We start from the raw sequence: 19,059 nt of genomic DNA, 5'->3' as shown, positions 1-19,059 counted from the left end.
AAGGGCATCTAAAGCTTGTGTTTCAAAGTGCCCTCAAGGTAAAAATATTTCCAGCTTACTTCAAGGTAAATGACATTCAAAGGCGAAATCCACCATGAACATCCAATACGCAAGCAATATCTACACAAGTGAAAATTTATTCAAAATGGAAATGTCGAGTGTCAAAAGATATTACTCAAAATGCAAACAAAGATTTCAAGAAAAGCAAAATGATGTGGCATCCACCCGTTATCAATGAATCAAATGATTCCACATAATCATGTCTATATTCATTGCATATGTAATCAAGTAAACAGATAAAGGAAACATACTTCTAGAAGATTGTTATGATCATATGCGGCATGAAAATTTTCTATTCACTCCTATGTAGCATGGAATTCCTACTTGCCCCTAGAGCATTATTATTTTCGTTGGCTAGCATTTAATATTTGTATGTGCTAGTTATAGAAAAAAACCTAATTAGAGTTACTTTGAATTATCTTATTTGTCGATCTAGAAATCAATCTAGGCCCTTCACTATAATTCAAAGGCCTGCAAAAGGCTTGGCCTTCTCATTTGTAAGGGGTTAGTCAATCAGTCAGTCAGTCATTAGATAGCAGCATAGAGCTAGTAGTAGTAGGGGTAGATGGAGGAGATCAAAGGCTATTGTCAAGAATACTTATGAATTCAATATATAAATTTCATTTAAGTTGTGGTGGACTTTGTGTTGTTTCAAAACATTGCATGGTTTTTACTTCCAAGTTTTACTTAACTAATCGAAATGAAGAGATGTTAAGATGCATGATGAATTTCGTGTTTAAACCATTTGTTATTTGTTGACTGCAAATCACAATACATGTTTAGTTTGAACTCAATTTACGCACAAGCGATTGTGGATGTTCATTTCGATTGCTCCAGTATTGGGCATTTAGATGAATGTTTACAATATGTAAATCCTTCATTATCTTTGAAAATTGCATCATGTTTTGTGTAGTTGTTTCTGCATGGAGAAGCCAAGAATGGAAATCTAATAACCTAGGCATCATTTGTTGAAATCAATGTCCTTAGGAAGTAGCTTAGACTATCAAAACCCTTTTCCTTTTTGTTTTTATTTGAAGTTCAAGCTAGTTTGAGAACTTAAATTCTAGACATTTGAGGGCAAAGAATTGATTAAGTGCAAAAACATTCGTATAAGTCCCCTCACTATTACCATCAATATCACATCATATAAAATAAGTTGTATCCAACATAAAGTCATTGATACCCATAGTAAACCTTGGGGTTGCCTCATTGATCACACATTTGTTATATTGTTTAGCATTTGAAGTTCCTTGTTCAAGAGAGAATAAGATAAGATAAATTTATTAATTTCAACGAATAATATAAACTAGTGTGTAAGAGAGGATAAGGCAAGATAAGATAAGCTGGGATATTCTACATGTTGGAGTGGTCACAAAACATACATCAACAGAGAGAAATAGATAACCTCAAGAAATTTTGAGGTATCTTTTGGATCAACCTTTTGTGTAGCAGCACACCAAGATAATTATTCTTATGATGACAATACTTTCAACCCACATAATGTTGAGTGGATCAAGCATAGCAATTCACTCTTCGAAGCGGATAGTGATTGGATATTGGAGAATCCATTGTTTGAGCTCAATGATGAAACATCTTTTGATATTGATCAAGAGTCACAGATTGATAACGATCGCAGCCATGAGGTGACTGATTTATTACATCTAACAAGGGGACATAACGCTGTTTATAAATCACCCTTAGATAGTAAATTGGTTAACAATATGGCCGAGAAGCATATAAGGAGAAAGGACAGTTTGATGGGTATTCATTGGTTCATTATTTTCCTCGTTTGTCTAGTGCCTACGGTTACTTTGCTGTCACAAATGTCAAGCATAATCTCGGCACTGGATTTGCTACACTTCCCTTCATGAAGGAGGAAGCCATATCTCGCTTACTTCTTCAATACAGTTACAATTCCAGCATACTCGTTAGAGGAGTGGTATGGTGGCAATTTGATGTTTTTGGTATTCTAATATTTTCTAGTATGGGGGAACATGATATTTTAGACAAATGGAAGGTGGACGGACTTGTTGTTTGTGGGACTCAGGAGGATCATGGCCAGTATTGTCTCAGGGAGCTGGTTGGCATGATGTTAAGTTCCCGTCTCTATTTAACTCTAGCAGTGTTGGTGATCTTAGTTGGAGTGTGGTTCTCAATTGGATTAAGGATTTTCTCACATACGATAGTAGCACATGGACTGTTACTATATTTTCAGTTTTGGCTCAACTTTTGGAACATAGTGAGTTGTAGTTTGATTTCCTCTTGGGTCACATGCCTCATGAGATGGCTTATAGCAGCAGAATGTGTGGGCGTCTTATAAGTTGGACTCCCTACATATGGAATATGTTTTTGGTTTTGGTTGGGTGATCTATTTGTTCAGTTGGTTGATCCAGAATGATAGGTTGTTAGACACCCATTACTCCTAACAAGATCGTAATGATAGGATCTAGGTGTTGACCGTATGTATATGTGGCATTTTGAGGATTTTGTGGTAGTTCTACACAGTTTGAGACTGGATGCAATTAGGATCAAAGTTACACAGCCTACAAATATTGCGATACTTGACAAATTTACATGGGATCCAGGCATTTGGTTGTTGGATGGATTGAATTTTGACACCTTGCTTCACAATGCGGTAGGATTATTTTCAGGTTGGGAAACAGAGCTACCTATAGATTTATATGGTATCCTAGTACCGATTGCTTGAGGACAAGCAATCTCGAGGCGGGAGGCTTTTAATGTCTCCCTTTTTTGGGGACATTAGAAAATTACACGTCCAAGTTATAAGATAATTAAGGACTTTGGAGTTCAATAAAAAATTATTTAAAATGTCTCTTTTAACTAAAGAAAGGAGATAAGACGAAGGTCGAAATAGGAATCTGAAGAGTCACAGTTGAGTTTTAAAATAGGGAGTCTCATTCTTTCGGAGCTATGCTTGGTTTTATGATTCAGATTTTAGTCTCTCTTGAGAGAGTTATTTGGAAAGCTTCAGCTTTCATCCAGCTTGATAATGTAAACCCTCGTGCCAGTGGACAGTGGAGGAAAACCCATTGTCCCTAGAGACGTCACATCAGGTGTCTCAAATGTGCTTACAGGCTCTTTTCTTAGTATTCCAATCTGACTCTAAAACTATGTTTAAGATTCGATTTTTGAATGCTAGTTATTGTATTGCTGATGTATAATGCAATAACATATTTTAAGGTATTTTATAAGAATCTACTGCTTTATATTGTTGGTTTACAATACATCTCCATATGTTTATGTTCTGAGAATTATCTTGAGATAAAAACGGGTAAATATTTATTTGGGACATTACATTGTCCTTGCTTCTTATAGGAATTCCACCCTCAAGTCAATTTCATTTCCATAAGAATTTTTGCATTTTGAGGAAATTTCCAGGTCCTATCTAAAATCCACCCAAGGTAGAAATTAGCATGTTCAAGAAAAAAATCAAAAAATTAAAATTGATGGGGTTCCAGTGTAGGTTGGCCTCCTTAATAAATAGACGCAACCCTTCAGTCACACCTCTTGAGTGCTATTAGTAAGGATCAAAGGGATGTCATTTTAACATCACTCAATTTAAAACACAATATGATTATTTCAGAGCAGAGCAATAGGCAAAATTTTAAATCCAATCATTTAGGAAGTGATTTTGAAGGACAAGAAATATTTTTTCAAGGCTAGACTTTCAGGTCTGATTCTTAGGATGCAGATTTGGAGACAAACCCAGAGACATAAAGCACATAATGCTGCAAGAAGAAATACAAAATCAGAACCCTAAAATGTGAAAATTTGACAATAAGGTGTGAAAAAACTGCCACAGTGTGAAAATTTCAGAGATGAGGGTGCAAACTTAAGGTAATAACATGTGAAACTAAGAAAAAAATTAAAATTTGCTTACCTTCATTATTTCGTAAACTTAACACAAGTAATTTTCTCTTTCTTTGCAAGGAATGATAATTCATCAAATGAGGATGGAAAAGGAGCCTTCACAACTCAAGAATCAAGCTTGAAAAAGGGGATGTTCAACATCAACAAATTTCACAGTTCCACGGAATTTCTTGATGAAGGGACATGGGAACATGAGATGGGTTTCCAAGACAGGGGAACCAATGTCGTAAATTTGGGAATGGTGAGGGGATGGTTTGGGGATGGAAGGGAACAGCGACATAGTAGTGATGGGGCAGGTGATGCTATTATACAAATTGAGGCCGATTGAAATCTTCAAAGGAAAAATCTACAATATAACATTTTGCAAGTGCTACATATATGGAAACCTAATCTTTTGAAGTTAAAAGTTCCCATCAGTGTATGATGGCATGTGCCATACAGTAAGCGACTTGGCAGCATCCACGCCAAAGGTGTAACACGTGGTGGTTTCATGGGGGGACATTTCCCTCAAGTCCCCAATTTCGAAAACATCCCTCCACAGAGGATGTGGGTATCTTTGGGGAGACATGTCCCTGTGGTACACTAAATTCAAGAAATCAAATCACATCATAAATAGAAATGCTATTTGACCGTTGGATTTCATTTCCTTTGGAAATCCAAGAACCAACAAGAGGACGATTACAACATGAAGAAATCTACAAGAAGTTTCAAGGCAAGGGCGATGTCAACTGACTCGTCAACACAAGAAGACTGAAATTATAATCAAAGAGTACCGATCAAGGACGGAAATAGAAATGCAGGTACAATGGTCTAACTCAACGACCACATAAGGAAGATCAAGGATGTTCAAGATGCAGAGACATGATGGAGACAATTTCAAGTTGTAAGAAAGTCAAGGTAAATGACATTCAAAGGCAAAATCCACCATGAAGATCCAATACACAAGCAATATCTACACAAGTGAAAAGTTATTCAAAATGGAAATGTCAAGTGTCAAGAGATATTACTCAAAATGCAAACGAAGATTTCAAGAAAAGCAAAATGATGTCGCATGCACCCGTTATCAATGAATCAAATGATTCCACATAATTATGTCTAGATTCATTGCATATGTAATCAAGTAAACGGATAAAGGAAACATACTTCTAGAAGATAGTTTGTTATGATCATATGTGGCATGAAAATTTTCTATTCACTCCTATGTAACATGGAATTCCTATTCGCCCGTAGAGCATTATTATTTTTATTGGCATAAAAATAATAAAGATATTGAATTTGCATAAACTCAGAGTTTCTTTTTTAACTTGGTTTGGAGATCTATGTGCATTTTCAAGATGGATGATTTAAGTCTTCACAAAATCTTATTTAATGTAGAATCTTTCATATTGGAAGGGCATTGATTGGGATTCAGAAATGCTCTGTGAATCTTGTTGATTTGTAACCTTACCTTTGCATAACTTGGTGAATTTGGCTTAAGGTATTAATCTACAACAAGTTCACCATTCAAATTGCTCTTAGAGGATATTAATTATTTGACACAATTTTGTTTGTTTCAACTGGTTTGATTCAGATCTGGATGCCAAAAGAACGTAGGAATCCTTTAGATGCTGCAAAATGAAACCAAGTGTCAGAGACTTCTTGAGGTATTTTGATCTGTAAACTAAAATGGAAATTAGTAATTACCGATAATATTTCCTCAACAACATATCCTAATGAAGAACATGAATTACTGCAATCCTCTAAGCAATGTATTAACTCACTAATTGCAAGGAAATAAGACTAAGCACTCACACAATCAAAGACTAACAGATTTTACTGTTGGGTGAAACTAATCATTTGGTCCCAAATTCGTAAGGCTTCTCTCCATCAATTGTGCTCTTTGCAATAATAACTAACAATGGGTGTATCACAAGGAAAAGCCTCCCCAATATCTCTCTTCTAAAGGAAGATGCTATAGATAAGTGATGGACCCATTATAAATTAGTATCCTCCTCTAGCAAAAGAAAAAGAGAGAGTTATATAGTTTGTATGTACGCATCTGTGGGAGACTTAACAACTGTTTAATCATATTCACAACATTTTATATTCATTACAGCTTACAAAGCGTAAACAGGATAAAGTTGCTGCTCAAAAATTGTATACAATTTCATAAAAAAGTTTCAATACACATTCAAACAAAAACATAAAGAAATTTCCTATCATTCATAATTTTACAAATGCTGAAAGCATACAGATGGACTAATGGTCCAGCTCACAGAAAAAAGGAAGGAGATAGGCCGACTGCTAACTCTTAATATTTTTAATTCACCTATAATCAGTGCAGATAATAGATGAGTAACTAAATCAGATAAAGGAAGGAAAAACAAATATCTCTTACGTGTACAATGCATTTGCATTTTTCCCTTGAAGTTTATCTCCAGGTGAAAAGGCCTGTGCCAAATCTGCCAATTGTTTTTCTGGATCTTTAATTGCTAGAAGACTCTTGATTATTCGTACTTCTTTTGGTACTTGTTTCTGAAGTTCCCGCCTCGCATCCATATACAAATGGAACATAATATCTTTGCACTATAAAAAAAAAATCACACATCATTCATCTCTTAAAAGTGATAAGTTATGAAAGTTCACACCAGAGTGACCATTGTTGTACACAACAAAAACATTGACTTAAAATCTTCTAGCACACACTAAAATAGCCTCTTATTTATTTGAACAGGGAAAAGGCTCAAATTATATCTAGGCCCCGGAAGCAACAAGATGCCATTGCTTAAGAAAATAAATGGTCAGACCTAATGATTTCTCACTTTTAGTTCAAAAGGAGTAAAATTTGCATCCTCCAGAAATGGACTTTTGCCTAATATGAAAGTCACTAATAAAACTAAACAACAGGCAGGTGAACATGACAAGCCAAGTAAAATTTAAATACAAACAAAATAAAGATAGTTAAGAGTCTCTACAAACTTTTACATGAAATTTCTTATAAATAGAAATGACAAAATTATCTGCTTAGGTAAATGTTGATAAGGATGACCGCCTGCCCTAATAAAAAAAGCACCTAAATAGCTAATGTCACAATTAAGTTATAAAGACCCAAATTGCAACATTCTAGATTCTTACTCTTAAATTGAGTTTGTTCATGATACCATAATATCCCATTACTAAGAAAATATCACTGAATTTATATCTAAATGGTTAAAAAAATTCAAGTGGAAGCATGCTATATACAAATTGAACAAAAGAAAAACAATATGTAGAAGCATACTCTCCATGTAATCCAAGATATGATTGGTTAAATTAGCTAGCTTGGTGACTTAAGTTGTTCTCATTCAAACCACACAAACATGAAGGCTCATTCTTGTAAATTAACACCTAAAACTGAGTTTTAGATACCAACTGTCAAAAGAAAACAGAGGAGGACAAATTAAAGGACCTCAGTACTCAGAATAAATGGACCTGATGAAGAAATCGACAGTGGTTAAATTAGCTAGCTTGGTGTTCTCATTCAAACCACACAAACATGAAGACTCATTCTTGTAAATTAACACCTAAAACTGAGTTTTAGATGCCAACTGTCAAAAGAAAACAGAGGAGGACAAATTAAAGGACCTCAGTACTCAGAATAAATGGACCTGATGAAGAAATTGACAGTGGTGACAGGTTTGATTAGATCAAAAATTTATCACTAGTTCAACTGTGGTCAAACCTCTCCTTGCCAAAGTAATATGTGCAGAATATAACAAACCAAAGAAACAACACTCGCATGGACTAGGCAAGTTACAATTCAAGTCAGGCCTGGTGAGTGTTAAGGATCTCACCATATGTATATTTTAATTCACTGATGTAACTTTACTTTGCACTATCGATTTCTGTGTGTTTCAAGTTACTCTTTCAATATATATATATATGATATAAAGAGGCATGTCTCCCGTAGAGACATGAATCTTGTTAATATCTTAACTCGCATTAGTTATTGCTTTAACATATATCACACATAATATTTGCTCAATGTATTATCATGGTTATTATATGTGTGTGTGTGTGTGTGTGTGTGCGCGCCTCTTGTTAATATCTTAACTCACATTAGTTATTGCTTTAACATATATCACAAATAATATTTGCTCAATGAATTATCATGGTTATTATATATGTGTGTGTGTGCATGTGTGTGTGGTTATACACACTTTAATAATTTATTATCAATACTAATAATGCTCCATGATAATAATAGTGAAGGATAGACATCAAATGTTTAAGGCCAATAATCCATTCAAACATTTGATTTCATCAATTGGAATCATCTAATCAAAGCTACAATCATTAACACTCCCTCTTAGCTAGGGAGGATAATTTCTATCCAAATAAACAACATAGTGTACTACTGTTACCTCACAGTAACATCAGGAGAGTATGGTATGCCCAAGAATATCAAATATATGACATTCACCATACTCATATCTTTTCTTGTTATGTCCACGGACATCACGTCTCATGATGTCTACCAGAGAAGGTATATGCTCATGGTGTCTCCACTGATATTAAGTCTCATAGTATCTTCCCATGGTTGATATCTGCACGTATTTAACTAGTAATCATAACAGTTTATCTCTTGATCAAATCAATCCGACTGAAGCTATAACATTAACAGTGAGTCCCAGGAGCCTCGACGAGTCACGGCAGAGTCTAGACACAACTCAGCAAGTCTGTCTATAGGAATCATGTTGTTTGGACTCAAGCGGAGTCAAGCAGCTTAAAAGTGTTTGAGTTGCTCTTTCCTCCACTTATGTTTGCCCCTCTACTGTAAGACTTAGCATTGTCATTTCATTTTATTAGCAAAATAAGAGAGAGTTGTTAAAAAAATTAGAGTGCATTGTAGTGCAACCAATAAGAAGAATGTTTGGTGCATCAAGAGGTGTCTATCAACAATTGGAAAGAGTTTTCTTTTGATTTCAAGTTCGATTTAAGAGGTAAGTTTGAATTTATTTATTTATTTATTGAGATTTTTAGCCAAAAAAACTGCATTGTTTGAGTCCCAAGAGCCTAGACTCAAACTTGACAAGTCCAGAAGAGTTTAGGCACGACTCAGCAAGTCTGGCAGACTCACTAGACTTGGCAAGTCTATAGGAATCATGTCGTTTGGACTCAGGCAGAGTCAAGCAGCTTAAAAGTGTTTGAGTTGCTCTTTCCTCCACTTATGTTTGCCCCTCTACCCTGAGACTTAGCATTGTCATTTCATTTGATTGGCAAAATAGGAGAAAGAGAGTTGTTAAAACAAATTAGAGTGCATTGTAGGGCAACCAATAAGAATGTTTGGTGCATCAAGAGGTGTCTATCAATAATTGGAAAGAGTTTTTTTTAATTTCAAGTTCGATTTAAGAGGTAAGTTTGAATTTATTTATTTATTTTGAGTTTTTTAGCCAAAAAAACTGCATTGTTTTTTAATATTTCAAAAAACAATTCTATTTTATTTAACTGAATCAAAGAAAGAGCAAAACCTACACTTTTTTTTGGAACAAACCATACAGTTTCTTGCAGTCATGTGTAATTGCAGCAGCCTTGAGCTTTTCAAATTATTTTCTCAAGAAGTCTGGAACCCCAATTAGAAAGGACCCACTTAGAAACATGCTGAAATTTTTCTTGAGAAAAATAAAGAAGAGGTGAAATCTGCATATTGCAAAATAATTTATCATGAAGGAATTAATAGACTATAATACCATCTTGCACACATACCAGCCATGATATTGTGGGCTGCAGAGAGGTGCCTCTTGGGGTTGTTTGTGAGGTGCCAGTGCAGTTAGAAAAATTTAAGATGGAAAAAGAACTGAGAAAGAGGCAAAGGAAGGAGTTTTCATTCATTGATGCTATTGGAGAGGCTTATTCCATGCCTCCATTTCATCCCAATGCTAGTGCTACTACTACTCCTTCTAGTAATAGTACTAATTTCAGTTCCAATGGTAGTGCAAGCTAGGTAGTTGTTTTTGTTTAATTGTTTTAAAAATTATTGTTTGCTTCTTTTGTGAATTTTTATATTTAGATGTATGTTGAGTTTAAAATTGAAGTTGAACTCTCCATTTTACAATACCTATCATATTTATTTTATTTGTGAGATGTGTTGCTTTCTTTTTTGGAAAAATATGGTTGACACCATAATTATTTGGGGGCAGGGCTCAAAGCCCCTAATAAAGATGACTTAAAGCATCCAATTTTGACAGAAAAAGTGGCTGATGTAAAAGCCACATAAAGGAAAAGTGCTTGATATGGAGGAAGGGTTGCACCATCATGACTTTTGGTTGGACCGATACAAGCAAAAAGGGGACTGCTGAATTCCCTTGTTTCTTCCCCAGGTGATTGTACTTCCCTCAGTGCATTGATTTAGTGATTCTAATTTTTAATTTATGCTTTATTGAATCATTCATATTGTTTCATTTTCAGGTGTTTCCATGTTTATCAACATGTAAAAAATGTTACACCCCTTTGTGAGGCGTTAGAGGAGGTCTTAGTTGAGGTGGATGAGGAGAATGTGGTGCAAGTGTTGACATATAATGCAACAAATTATGTATAGGATAGGCACAAAGTCACGAACTAAAATGAAAAAATGGATAGGCACAAAACCACGAACTAAAATAAAAAAATAAAGAAAAACTAGAGATTTCATTATAATATGTTAAAAAAAAATTACAAGGGAAAAAATTTATAAAAATGATGCCTACCTATTTTGTTAAAATCTTGCTTTTCAATGTCTTTCAAAACAAATCAACAGTCATAACCTCATAGGAATACTATTACAAACCAGCTTAGAGCATGCACCAATCAATCTTCAACTCTCTTTAGGAAATGGAAACAAACAGTTTTGTTTTTTCTTCAATTGTGCATATATGGAATGAGTTTTACATTTTCAATGTTTTTAGTGGCCAAAATTAGAATTGGGGTCAATTTGACCTTTCCAGGCAAAAAGAAAACTTTAAACAACTCAAAAAAATATAAAGGCAAAAAATGCCTAGGAATTGCTTAGCAAATGTGCAAATAACCCTTAGGTTTGGTCAGGTCCAGCGAAAGCCAAACCAACAATTTATGGGCCCAACCCTATCCAAAGCCAAGTTTGTAGGCCCAAGCCTACACCTGAACTCAATTCAGACCACACCATGACCAGAGAGGCTCTACTAAAGGACTCAACTTCTAAGATAAAAAGAATATAAAGTAAAAATATTTGTTTTGGGTTAACTTTAATAGAATAAAATAGTTCCAAAGTAAAATAAATTGCTTTATATTTTTCTACAATAGCTTTGAATTTTTTTTCTAAACTACTTGATTGCCTATAAATTTTTATGGATATAAAATACCTCATAAATTTGTAGCTCTTTAAAATGACTCCCAGTATATTAAAATTCAAAAAAATTATTAATATCTATAAATTAAAATATATTCTATTTTTAATTAATATTAATTTAATATTTTTCAAAAAACAATCTTGGTAATAATTTTTTATTTTATTGACAAAGTAAAGAGTCCTTAAATTTCAAAATTTCATGAGACTCTAGTGGCAGATTTTACAATAATTTTTAAACCAAGCCCACCAAACACATAAACTGTCGAACCACAAGTTCCCTTACAGCAGGGTTGACAAAACTGGATTGCCCACTGTTTCATTTCTCTGAAAAATATTTAAAAACAGTGATGCTAGATCGTGAAGACAATAAAAAGGTGGGACCTGTGACTGCATTATGAGACTCCAAGCATCCCTGTGTAATTCTCCTTCAAAACACATGATCTGAAATAATACCATCCATCTCCTACCCACCAAAATTATGAAAATTGTATAGCCCTTTATGGCCAAGAAAGCGTAACCTTGAAGACTATAAACTGGTCATCTCAAACCAGACTTACACAAGTACAATTGCATGTTCCAACTATTGAAAAGGAATAGTGGAGGAAACCAAAGGATTCTTATAGACAAACAAACTTCCTAGAAGTTAACTTCAATGAAGAAACCAAAAAAACAGAGTTCTTTAATTGCCTTGTTGTAGGAGCCAACATGTAAACTCCCCAAAACAAGAAATACCTCGACTACTGACTACCAGACACTAAAGCATTTTAACATATTAGCAGAAAAGGACAAAACCTCAATCATCAAACCACAATCAAACCCACACCCCATCCCTACTGAAGGGTTGTCTAGAAGCATTCTTGCTTCATCTTAGGGCTCTCGGGACAAAGCCCTCAATCCTTGCCCGCAGCATAGCATTCACCCTGGCTTCAGCCCATTGGTTATCCCCATAGTCGCCCGCCACACGAGGTCTTTGGCATTCTTCAAGCCTAGCTCCATCTTGTTTCATCCATCAAACCCTAGCCTTCATTTGCTCAATTTCTAGGTCTGTAACATGTTGCATAACAAACAATTTTAGGGAAAACCAACCTTTCCTAGCATGCCTAAATTGTTTGTGTGTCTAGCTTTCCACAAATCTCAAAACAAACGGGGTAAGTTTTGTGCCTTGAATTTTGTCAATGCCAATTTCTGTTTCACCCAAATGAATTCTCCAACTAGGAACCGAGGTAGGAAGAATTTGTCCAATCCAACTAGGGCTCTCTCTAGAACCAATTGATGCATCATAAACCTCGTAATGTTCTTTGACTCTCTCACTTGCAATGCCCATGCCAAGATCATAGAGTAAACATTTGTGTTAGTGCAGTAGCAGTTCTCCACTAGAAAAAACATCTCACCCAAGAGAAATTCAATCACATATGTGAGTCTAGCATTAATGAATCGAAACATGTTATCCAATGTGCCTTCCCATTGACTCCATGAGATGGATTTTTTTGATTCACACATTGCAGAGTGAAGGAAGACTCCATTTCTTCACCCAGCAATTGCCCTCAACAAAACTGAAAAAAACATTTTGTTTGCCAACTCACAAGGAGTAGTTCAAAAGCCACAACAAAGGTGGCAAGTTGTGTTTCCATAAATGCCCATCACATTCACTTTTACTTTTTTGAATGTGGCACACTTAACACTAAACCTTATTGCTTGTTCATTTAATAAGGCTGAGAATGTGTCCTATTATGGGAGGTGGCCAAGGAGTTTGATAAAGCTACATCATTCCATTGTACATTTCTGAAGTCTTCAGTTACTATTTTAAACATGTTGAGATTCAGTCCCCAGCTTGACATTCTATCTGCTTCAACGTTACCTGCTCTTTTAATGTGTGTGAATCTAAATCCTCCAAGTGACCAATTCTTGGTTAATGTTGAGGATGTAGTTTTGTAGATGTCATGCTTCCATGTTACCTTTGATGACAACATTAATAATAATAAGTTACCCTCCACGTGTAACTTGGTAACCCCCAATTTTTTAGAAGGTCTAATTGCTAGCCGAATTGCCTTTGCTTTTGTAACATTATTCATACCATCTTGAAGTTTTTCTCCCCTAGTGCAATTAGGTCACCATTTCCATCTCTAATAATAAAGCCTGTCCCTGAAGGTCTTGGATTGCCTTTGGAAGCCCCATCAAAGTTGCATTTCCACCATACATTGTGGTTTTTCCCATTAAACTGAAGTTGTAAGAGAAGTGATAAGATTAACCTCACCAGACCCATTCATGGGTCTAAACATGAGATCTAGCCATGTTTGTTGGATAAGTTGGTCACTCTAAGTATAAGGTGTGGAGGGAAGACCGAATCTTCTAGGTACAACACCAATACTTTCATGAATAGCATTATTGATTCTGAGAAGGAGTTCGTCTAAAGATTCTACTTTTTTCTGAAAGATTCTTCTATTGTGTTCCTTATAGATTTCCCAAATGAGCAGGGATGGACTTGAAGTCTAGCTACTAGAAAAAGTAGACTTAGCTTGAAGTTACAGCCATTCTAGAAATAGATATCTAAGTTAATTTTGTCGAGGGCCCTTCTAATTCAATTTCCTTTGAAGCATTGACCAACATTCCTTTGTAACTTTGCATAAGACTTGTAGATGAACAACAGTTTCCTCTTCAACACCACAAAAGACACACTTGGATGTTCCTTGGACACCCAACTTCTTTCTCCTATCTTCGGTTAAGATTCTACCTCTGTTTGCTAGCCATGCGAAAGATCCTGCTTTTGGTAGATATTCCAAGAAAGCTCTACTGGCCATTCCTCCTCTACCAAGAATTTTCAAAAAGGATGTACCCATTCTTAACTAGATAGGAGCAATTTTGGGCTGCACACTAAATAATCTTATGAATTGCATTGCTCCAAGTGATCACCCTAGAGTTAAGAAGTCTTTGTAGTTAATTTATATGTATATTTGGAGTGTCAAAATGTTCCACATCTTTCCATCCTCTCTGTGTTGTCCAAGAGGGTCCTCTCTAAGCTCTATGTAATCTTGTAATTATCAGCCCAACTAGCTTTGCACCTGTTTTACAGTTGTGCCTAGTCTACAGTGTTTGGAATATTTTTGTAACATCCCCAAGAATCCTCCCAAAATATTGCATCCACACCATCCCCCACTTGCCAAGATAAGTAAGTGGTTCGTGACGATAGGACAACAAGAAACAAGAAACTTCCAAATAGCAAGATCCTTTTGGGGGATTTCTAATAGTTAAAATACAATCATTCTAATCAGTGTCTAAATAATTTGATTTTAGAATTCTCACCCAAATCTAGGATGGTTGGGTATACATGTGCCAAACCAATTTTGCTCCTAAAGCTTCATTAGTGTGGCACTTCTTGAGGCTTGGGCCTCTTGCCTCCTTATTTGAGCAAACTTTATCCTAGGCAAGAGGTAGCTTATCTTGATCCTATACACCATTCCAAAAACATCCTCATCTTTTGTTCGATTGGCTTAATGATCTTTTTGGGGATTTTGAAACACATCATCAAATACACTGGGATGGCTGAGATCACCAATGTCAACATAAGAATTCTGCCCACTGAAGATAACCATCTGCTTTTCCAGCTTCCCATTCTATCAAAGCAATCTTTTACCAGATTTTTCCACAAAAAAGATTTACTTGCACCCCCACATAGTGGAACACCCAAGTATTTTCCTAGTAAAGAACCCAATTTAATACCTAAGATTCTACCAATCTCACTTTTCTTGTTCCCTAAAGTGTGGAAGAAGATAGCCAATTTATACCAATTGATTTTTTGATCTGGGGCCCAACTATACACATCTAAAGTTTTGCACATCATGTGTGCCTCTCTGAGGGAAGAAACACCAAAAAGTAAAGAGTCATCGACAAACTGCAAGTGTGTGATTTGCTCTACATTGATGACCAACTTATCTCCTTTCCAACTTCCAAGAACTCTATAGTTTGAAATCAATATGCTCAGGGCTTCTGCCATAATTAACATACAAGGGGGAGAGAGGATCGCCCTATCTGATGCCTTTCATGCCTTCAAACATACATTGCAGGCTACCATTAATTAGAATGGAGAATCTTGGCATGCTTATACATGATTCTATCCACTAAATCTATTTGGCATCAAACCCCATTATGCGAAGTACTACAAGTAGGAAGGAGCGATTGACTTCATCATACACACGCTTGATGTCTAATTTCACCAACCTTCTATTGCACGAGCTTGTTGTATAGAGTCGTGGTTTTATATGCAGCTATAACACCTTCAAAAATTGATCGGTTTAGGGCAAAGCCACTCTATTCCACTGAGATGACAAAGTGACACTAATTTGAGTCTATTTGCAATAAATTTGCAAATGATCTTGTAAATAGTGTTGCATAGAGCAATCGGTCTAAAGTTCTCAAATGTTTGTCTCCTTTTTCTTTGAGATTAAAGCAATGAAGGTGTTAATCAGATACTTGGGGACAAAACCCTCTTTTCTTTATTCCTCAACTACCTCCCAAATGTCTTGGGCAAAAATGTTCTAGAGTTTTTGGAAAAAAATAGTAGGGAAGCCATTTGGACCCAAGGCTTTATCCTCTCCCATTTCAAAAAGAGCAGATTTGATCTCCGAGAGTGAGACTTTGTCCAATAACATTATATTTTGAGCCTCATTGACACATGGTGGAATCAAGTTGAGAATACCCTCAAGTTGGAAAGGATAAAAAGTCATCCAGATTCGAACTTCATGGATGAAATTCAATGAATCCTATGACATAGAAGGAAAGGTAGAGCTCATTAATGGCAATCTCCAAAGAAGGTGAAGAAGATTTTCCAATTGTGATGAAGTTGTCATCAAAGAGATTTAGGAATCCCAAATAGGAAGATAAATAGATATTAATAGTTCTTTGATGACTCTCGTGATGACTCCCGCACGACGACCCTCGATGGCTCTGGTTTTGCTCCCGTGTGACGTGAGTCTACCTGTGATAGATCTTTACTAGCAAGGGTTCCCTCCTATACTGGTTTGGTGTGGTGTTCATCTTTGGCCCCATGTTTGTTTTTTGCTCAGACTGATTTTCCTAGCATCATGTTTCAAACCAGGACGGGTTTTTCGTCATCAGTTGCTCACCCTACTCGCATTTGGAGCCCCGACCTTGCTCACGTTTGCCAGTGGCTGCCCTTGCGTCACCCGCGTGTCTCTGTTGGTGGCTTCCCTCACGTGACTACGATTTCTCCTACCACGGCTCCCTCGACCACTGCTTCATCAGTTTTTCTCCTCCCTTTCTTGCCCCCAACTACTAGTTTTGTTCTTGCTCCCACATGACGACTGTCATTGCTCTGGCCCCAAATCCTTTTCGGTTGCTTGCATATAGCTCTCAGCTCCCTACTCAACCTGCGGTGTTGTTCCCTATTGCTTCAATTGATAACAATGGCCTTAATACACAACTGTCACGAACACCAGGCGGTTTCTTCTTGCCATTGCGGCCAGCACTCTGCATTTAGCTTTAAATGGGATCTTCTGAGCCTTCCCCAGGTACTAGACCTATTATCCCAACAGCAAACACTCCAAAACCCCCACTTACATACTAGAGTCTCTCTAATAGGCTGTTGAAGGCTGAAGCTGATAACCGGGGCCTAAATGAAACTGTTCTCGAACTCTTTAAGACTATTGCAGCAATTAAACTCCAAGTTGAATCCAACTCGTCCACCATCTCCGCTTGTTTTGTTACTCTCCTATCTGAAACAGTAGACATAACGAAACACTTTGACACAGTCATCAATCAACTAAGAGACCTGTACTCCTTCATAAAACAACACTGTGATCTTGTGACCAAACACACTACTCTTCTATCGAAAACAAAGTCTTTGAAAAGGCTACGTCGTGGGCCTCTCTCTGTGCGAATACCATACAGGATCCTCTTATTGGTGTTGAGAAGATCGTCCAGGGACAGATTACCAAGGAACAATGGAGGAGGGCCTGTGAGCTTAACCTTAGAGTGCAGGGCCTTTGTACGATTACTGCAAATCCCATGACAGTTGCCAATCCTTTCTCACTGACCAACTAGGTATCACTAATATTTCGTTGGACAGATATTGGGTGGGACTGGATAGTACACTCTTTTGAGATTCACCTCACCTTTGGATAGATTGTGGGCTCTCCAGTCAAAGAGGAAGCTATCCTCTCTCCTAGAAAAGATCTTAGATGAGGACCTCACAAGAGCACAGGTGGCCAAATTGTGACATTCAAGGAATTTGGTTGCGAAGGCGAGGCATGAGGCGTGTCGGTAAATGGGCGGTGATCTGTAACCTTAGAGCTATTATTTGTGAATCCCCTCCCATCGATTGGGATCACAGACCGACTCTTCTAGCCAAATGATGGTCCTGCCAACAATCACATGGAGTTGTTACCTCCTTTGGCTCCCTCCATGTCAACTGTTGGAACAGTAATGGCACTCTTTGGTCATTACCGAGTTTGTTTGTTGATGTAGTGGGTTCAGCGGATATTCTTGTTGTCACGAAGACTTGCAAGAGTCTGGTTCGCCCTCTCCTAGGATTTGGCGGGTTTAGGTGGCTCTCTATTTGTAGGGAGGAGGTTCGTGCTTCTGGGGGTGTTCGTGGTTCGAGTGGTATTACTTGTTTGATCAGAGATGAACTCTTCAGTGCTACTTCGGTTGTCCACTCTGATACCACAGCTTGATTCATGTGGATCTGAATCCAAGTTAGCCACTCTGTGAGGCCTTCCAAAGATATCTTCATCGCAGTATGTTACTTCCCACCAATCACCTCACCATATGCCATCCATAGTCCTATCGATGGTGATCCCTTCTCTGACCTTATTGAGTGCATCTTGAAGTTCTCTGGGTTGGGCGACATCATCATTTTGGGAGACTTTAATGCTCGGACCAGCGACCTCCAAACCCCCCAGCACAGCCGCCTTACTGATTTGATCTGCACGAGAGAAACTAATCTGACTAGCATGGGTTTTCAACGCCAGTCTTCTGATAGCCTGGGGCCTCTTTTGGGTTATGATCGTCATCTCCTTTAGTTTTGCGAGTCTTCTGACCTGCTGATTGTTGAATGGACGCCCTTGCTTTCCGAGCTCAAAGTCCTTCACCTGTTGGCCCCATTGCAATGGTGCAAGTGTGGTGGACTACGTTCTTGTACCTGCCTTTGTTATTCCATCACCAGCTTCACCATTACTCGCCCCCCTAGCTGATCACTCTATCCTCAGCCTTTGTATCAATTTCACCCCCCCCCCCCCCCCCCCCGGCCATAACCTAGCTCCACCCCCCACCCTTATCCAGGTACCCCCATACCACCTTCCGCTTCTCTGATGGCGATGACTACATCTTCACCCTCCATCTTAGACAACTGCTCCCCCAAACCGCTTCACTAACCCCTCCCAGTATCACCCCTTTTTGACTTGGTTGCTGATGGTATCTGGGAATCCGCCCTCCTCTCCATCCCCCACCACACCTTCTCCCCCCTTGGCCATACCGTAAATCCTGAACAATGAATCTTTGGTTTGACGATAAATGTAAGTCTTTTCACCGTTCCTTGCGTGCCTCCTTCACTACCCACTCCCCCTCATACACATAGTTGTGCTCCTCATATCACCACCTTATCCGCTACAAGAAGTGTGCTTTTGTGGCTTCTCAGTGTCGATCCCTTTGCGATAGTCACCAGTGATCTAAAATCCTTTTGGCACACTTTGTTCCCCCTCGTTATGCCACAATGTTGAACATTATCCTTACCAGACACCTTGACAGGCGACAATGTTGTGCTAGTGCATAGG

At 37.5% G+C, this 19,059-nt stretch overlaps 1 protein-coding gene across 1 annotated transcript in view; it reads right to left on the bottom strand.

Moving 5' to 3' along the window:
* Window positions 1–19,059, bottom strand: part of LOC149535421 (uncharacterized protein At4g37920-like) — a 69,041-nt gene that overhangs the window by 19,129 nt on the left and 30,853 nt on the right. The window contains exon 5 of the mRNA XM_089807748.1: window positions 6,329–6,516. Coding sequence (XP_089663874.1) covers window positions 6,329–6,516 — 188 coding nt within the window. The remainder of the gene's footprint in view (window positions 1–6,328; window positions 6,517–19,059) is intronic.

Source organism: Cupressus sempervirens, chromosome 10, assembly GCF_028749045.1.
Source record: "Cupressus sempervirens isolate cs-2001-9-10 chromosome 10, ASM2874904v1, whole genome shotgun sequence".
In the NCBI taxonomy this organism is placed as follows: domain Eukaryota; kingdom Viridiplantae; phylum Streptophyta; class Pinopsida; order Cupressales; family Cupressaceae; genus Cupressus; species Cupressus sempervirens.
The sequence above is the reverse complement of the archived record's forward strand: the minus strand, read 5'-3'. Positions and strand labels throughout refer to the sequence as shown.